At 32.4% G+C, this 6,513-nt stretch overlaps 1 protein-coding gene across 1 annotated transcript; it reads right to left on the reverse strand.

The window, feature by feature from the left end:
* Nucleotides 1-5,665: 5,665 nt before the first annotated feature.
* LOC106107444 (xylem cysteine proteinase 2-like) lies at nt 5,666-6,308 on the reverse strand. Its single transcript, XM_013288295.1, has 2 exons — nt 6,001-6,308; nt 5,666-5,689 (listed from the first exon to the last, which is right to left on the reverse strand). Exons 1-2 carry the CDS (start codon nt 6,260-6,262, stop codon nt 5,685-5,687), a joined length of 267 nt encoding a protein of 88 aa, XP_013143749.1. The 5' UTR covers nt 6,263-6,308; the 3' UTR covers nt 5,666-5,684.
* Nucleotides 6,309-6,513: the final 205 nt, after the last annotated feature.

Genomic DNA, 6,513 nt, shown 5'->3' on the forward strand with positions numbered 1-6,513 from the left:
GAAATGGAAGCAATTCCGTGTTTCGTCTGATGAGTGTGGTGCCGGAGGCCTAATTTAAGTCCCTTTCTCTTTACCACCATTTTCTTATAAGAAGAGGATGGGAAGGGGAAGTGGATTTAACAGGAGGAGATACATAGGAAGGGGTAATATCATCTTTATGTGCGTCTCCTCCTCTGTCGGATAAGGGTAGGCAAGGCATCTGCAATTGCGGATGTCTATGGGCAGCGGTCGCTTCGCCATTTTGGCGGATTCAGGTGGCTGCTTGCTCGTTTGCCACCTTATGTTATAAAAAAAAAAAAACAAGCAAATCATTTTGTAAGTTTATTAAATGGTTTATTGCTTCATTAATTATATTAAATTAAAATTTAAATGTACGTACCATTAGGGAAGCAGTTATAACGCTTAACTGCGTAGCTGACTCTCACAATTTATCAAATTGTGATAATAATACTAAATAAAGTGGTGATGAAAAGCTTTTAGCCCTAAAAGCTTTTTGTACTTTAGACGTATTAATTCATTTTTAGTCAAATTTTTGTCTATTAGTGTATTATACGTTGGGCCGTTTGTTTCCGTCGCTTTCTAAAATTTTCACAACATATAACAAGAATGTTTAGCAGAAAAACTTTCTTTCCAATGTTAGTGTATATTCAATATATAAGTGAAGATTAATATCTTATAAGGATAAAATTACTTACGTATTTAACTTTGCTAGAATATTCTATGAAATTGAAATAAAGTTGTGAGGACAAAGTGCTATTTGCCTATTAAATTAACCCCATCCATGGAGAATGTCATTCGTCTTTCCGCCTTCCCAATATGACAGACAATAACAAACATTTGTTCCCAACTGGTAATATAAAAGGCAGTAATGGCGCAAGTTGAGGCTCCCGTGAGAGCCCTTGAGCTAAGTTACTCTCAAAGCGGTTCAGACCTAACGCCCCGCCTCGCTCCTGCCACCTCGAGCTCGATAAAACACTGTTTACTTCTTCAATATTATCATTCTAAAAAAATAGTTTTTGTATTTAAAAAACATTAGAAGATTGTTATTTGTTTTTAAACAAATGCTTTCTATAATAATTGCCCTTCAAAAGATGCATAAAACATTTTCTATATCATGTACTCTTATCAAAAGTTTAATGTTTATCATTAAAATAAAAATAATACAATCGTAAATAAAACCTTGTCTGAAAACAAAAAACCGTGAAACACATTTAACTTAAATGTCACAAACGGTGAAAAAATAAAGTGCAACACGGATTCGGAATAGAAATTGGCTCGTTTGAGCTGAACCGCAACCGCTCAGTGGCCGCCGCGAAAATGTTGCGCTTGTTGCCTTTTTAACTATTTTCAATTTCCGGCTAAACTAACATATCTAAGTAAAGTTTAGTAAAACTCATTTTTAGTACCAAAACTAACCTGAATTTTAATTATCAACGTAAACGATTCGCCTGGTGAATTCACTTTCGTATTTTGTAAATAATAGAAGCTCATGTAACAAGGACGTTAGTTATGAGAGTGGAGGTACACCGGTAGAGGTAGACCTAGAAAGAGATAATTGGATTGTGTGAAAGGTGACATGAACAGGAATGGAGTGATGGCTGAGATGACGGTTGATAAAGAGTTTTTTGAAGGACGAAAACCCGGTGCGCAGACCATATAGGAGTTGGACTTATCCTAATCCTTACCTACCTTAGTAGGTGAGACATAATGCTCAATTTATTACTAACGAGTTTTATTATTGGCCTTATTAAAAGTAGTATTATTAAGGCCAATAACGCATACACTGTGGTATTTTATGTTATCTGTACTATATAACATTTTACAACCAAGTTCATACATAACATGCTACAAATGTATCATACAATTTATGATGTAGTTATATAAACATACAATTTGCATCAGATAGCAGACAATAAGGTTAATAGACTGCAGTATGTCTTTGTTTCCAAGTTTACATTTAAAGTTCACTTACTTAAGTCTTATCGAAAACAACCAAGAAGTTACTTTGTTTAAAAATACACAACGATTAAAAAAATCAAAACTGAGTGTCACTTACTACTTTAGTCTTTAAAATTCCTACACTTTAATAATGAACACTATAAAACAATTTAGAACGCAATTTTTACGATAAATTTTAGTTTAATTTCAGCGATCCGATGCTCTTGCCCCCTTTTTCTATAGAAAAAAACGTAGTTAATTGCATAGCTATCATACAATTCATTTAATAAACCATCAAGCAGTAAAATATTCAAGCTTGGTGATGGTATTTTATTTTTAAAATTGTTCTCAGATATACAAGTTATAGCATAGGGCGCTTACCGCATGACGCTACTGCAAACAAAACTGCTAAAGATAGGACGGGTGCCAGGTTTAGGACCAAGCCATTATAGTCTTCTGTTAGTAGTTCATATTGTGAAAAATAAGATTTTTAATACAAGAGAAAATTCTTTCAATACAAAATTCAGTTTGATTATTAGAGTAAATCATTATGATGTTACTTTTTAATTTCAGTACATTTTCCCTTCCCACTATTTTTTTTCAAATAAATAATGGGATATGGAAAAAGAAGGAATGGATAGAAAGGGGAAATGTCCTCTTCTATGTACCTTCCTCCGTTGATTAAAGTGACTGTGATATCTATGGGCTGTAGTTCTTATCTAGTTCGGTTAACTCATGTGGCCGCTTGTTCGTTTGTTATCTTATTTTTTTAAAAGTGGTTTAAGGTATCTTATTTCTTTTAAAAATTTAGAATAGCAGATATTAATAAGTAACAAAAATGTACTTTCATTCATAATTAACGTTATAAATTCCAATATCAAAACATCAAGTTTAATAATCCAAGGAACAGTAAAGTTTTGACATGGCTGTGTTATTACTTTGTGTATTACTTTGCCTGATAAATTATTTGATGTTACATATTGTGTAGACTGTACATCGACGATAATCTTTTGGAAGGGTAAAGTTTGCGATGGAAATATCCAAGAATGCTGTATACAATCATGTTCAAGGTAAATAATTAAGTTTACTACTAAGTTGCATGTCTCGCAATTGTGAAATAAATATGTTTATACCAATAACTTATGTGTTTCGAGTCTTTTATTACCTATATTTTATTTCGTATCTGTATCAAAAAGTAAATAAAACGTCCTAAACTGTAACTTATAAGAGAACAGTAATTAAACATACTCGTATCACACTTTATTAAAACTTAAGTTATAAGTGGTTAGGAAAACTTTAATGTGATTTAAAAAACGTACAATTCCCATGTTGCTGTGAAGCCATTTGAGCAAAAATAGCAGCATCAAGAACAAATTTCCCTGGAGCCTTCTGATTGCCTATATATAGAATGAGAAAAAGAAACAATTTATGCAACGTATATTTTAAATATAATAACTTGCCAAAATTATGGTTAACTTGTAAAATTTACAGTATAAATAATTTAACTTTCTAACAATCTTCTTTTTATTTCACTGCTTAAAATTTTGTAGGTCTTCAATCAACTTCTCGGATTTCCTTTTATTTCACCATTCTGAAATAAATATTAAGGATTATTTTATTACATTGTAAACTGTAAGATCGTCTCGATGTTGATACTGTTAACTGCAAAACTATACAACATCAATATAATTTATAGCACAACAGAAAAACTCATCTGTGTTAGTACAAGAAAATAATCGAAGAGTATAATTATCCTTTGTTATGGAATACATAACCAAGTTAAGTAACATGGTAATTGTCTATTACGTCTTCAACAGAGTGATAAATTATAAATGCGAATGTTTAGATGAATGGATGGGTGGATGTTTGTTAGAGTCTGTAGCCTAAACGACTGAACAGATCTCCACGAAATTCGGCACAGAACACATATGCGACTTTTTATTCCAGAAATAGTTACAGTTCCCTTAAGATGTAAATAAATTTAAATTTCATAAAACTACAAGAAACAATAATGAACAATGTCTACTTAAAAATATACGAGTATAAGCACAAAATAAATGCATTATCATTTTCTTACGTGGTTTCACGATTCCGCGCATCCATTTTGTTTCCTCTTCGGTAAAATCTGCAAATTTATTTATATCGTACGTCGCGGTATCTTGTTTCGTATTTAACTCGTTGATGCGTTCCAAAGATTTAATAAAAGCCTGATAATGTTTCTCCTTGTCGATTTCATCTTTGTATTCTCTGTCGAAGTCTTTAATAAATTTTTCAAACAACTCCTCGGCTTTGTTAATATCGTAAATCGGTTTATTGGACACACTAGTTGCCATTGCGATCACAATGATGGTTACCGTCTAACTAAAAAATTTAAAAACAAAGAGAATATTATATTGAACTTTATGAGTCATGCGCAGTCAGTTTGTAGGTACAATTCCGTTATGACGAATCTGGTATTAAACATAAAGTAACAATGTATACTTATCACACTTACATATTTGAATACAAACATATGTTGTTATTAATTTATTACACAGTTGCATGATAAGAGTGTTATTTTATGTGGGTTTGTATTTCTATCAATTTCCTTGAAACCTCCTGCAGTGTACCAGTCTAAAACAGACTCGATTTATTCTCCTGATATTATAGAATTACAAACTGTCGTTTTTTTTAAAGTGTAAAATTATATTTTCCTTTATAACAGATGTTAAATGTGTTTAAAAGTTTTAATTCTGTTTGCCTCTGTTCAGTACACTTAGAAGTACTAACTACACGTCGGCATTCTCTTGAGGTCGAGTTACTTTCGGTCGAGTCGTGCCTTTGATGCAACAGCTGCCTCTGACTTTACCACAGCCAGTGTTTTGTAAAATTATTTTAGAGAAGAGTTAAGTTCATTTCTCTATACTGAGAACTAGTCCATTTCAAATGTGATACTTCGCTGTACTCGAAAACGTTACGTTGAAACAATATTTATTTAACCTAAACGCACGAATGCTACAAATGGGAAAACAGTAAACTCTGAATTGGAATAGAAATTAGCTCATGTTTAAATGTTAGATATTCAGTGGCTCTCGACTCACATTTTGCGGAACAAATAAATACTTTTAACTGAATGATTTTTCGGCTTGAAACTGATAAGTTGTTAAAATTTAAATTAAATACAAGATTTAGATATTACTATTTAATAAAAGATACTTTGTTGTTGTTACAATATTAAATTCAAAAAAATATAAGTACAATTACACCATAAGCCTAAGTTACACTCAGATATAATCACGCGATATCAATAACAATCTATTAGGAAAAAATGGAAAAAAACATTCAAAGAACTAGCTAAGCAATGTGACAAAATTGAAAACATTTCATCTTACATTTTTGTTTCAAGTGAACAGAAGTGTAATAACAATTAATTAAACATTATGTTGGTATTGGTTCACAATAAACATCAACAACAACAATCTGTACCGTGTTCATTAATTAGTTTTGAAAACAAGAATAACATAGTCATTATCAAAGGTACCCATCGTCGATCGTCGATCCAAATTTATATTTCAGTTGCTCGATGTTTGCTCGTACATCCTTTCTACATCCGACCTTTTCTCGGTCGCTTATCTTTTATAAAGTATCCCGGAACCCCAAAAGTTATAAAACAGATATGTATCTTGTTACATGTTATAAGTTTATAGTACAATTTTTACACGCTAATGCTTACAAACTAGATATTTTAAAATTCTTCCAAGATCACATTAATCTGAAAAAGAAAACTTTCATGTTATTACAACTATAGGACAAAATAATAACATACTAGTTATTACTGCCTAATACTGTCAACCTTTACGTTTATTATTTCACTGATGTTTCTGAATAAATATTTTTCTTCTCTCAAAATTAAAACAATGAAACATCAACTTGACAAACCAGTATGTTATTTTTAATCTGCAAAGTCACTACTGTCACAATGACAACTACAAAGCTATTAGGATAAACAAAGCATGAATTCACTACGTATCGACTATTAAGCATAGTAAATATTACATGTTAAAAAAACCATTTAGCACTTACTGCGTTTCGCCATTCCGCGCATTTGTCTCGACTCCTCTTCAGTATAATCTGCGAATTTATTTATGCCATACGTCGCGGTGCCATCTTTTGAGTTCAGTTCATTGATTCGATGCAGAGATTTGATGAATGCTTGATAATGCTCTTCTCTATCTGCGTCATCTTTGTAACTTTTGTCGAAATCTTTGACAAATTTCTCGAAAAGCGCTTCGGCGTCGTTGACGTCGAAAATCGGTTTTTTCTGCTCCGATACACTCGTCGCCATTGCGGTCACGGTGAGCGACAGAGACCGACTAACGTGATGCGAGGGAAGGGAGCGAGGTATTACGGTCTCGTTCTCGGTGACTCAGTCTGTGCCGGTTGTGCCCCTGCCGGTAACATCCAAACTTGCATCTTGTATAATTTGCTGATATAATTGTATCAGGCGGTGGCCCGAAAAATAATTAAAAACAAAAAATGTAATATAATATTGCAGTACAAAAGCAGTGAACATTGTCGATGAGTTCACTAGATTTT

This window comes from Papilio polytes, unplaced genomic scaffold (genome assembly GCF_000836215.1).
Source record: "Papilio polytes unplaced genomic scaffold, Ppol_1.0 DF822067.1, whole genome shotgun sequence".
Taxonomy (NCBI): Eukaryota; Metazoa; Arthropoda; class Insecta; order Lepidoptera; family Papilionidae; genus Papilio; species Papilio polytes.

Coding starts and splice junctions, on each gene's coding strand:
- LOC106107444 (XM_013288295.1), bottom strand. CDS start 6,262: ATGGCGACGAGTGTATCGGAGCAGAAAAAACCGATTTTCGACGTCAAC.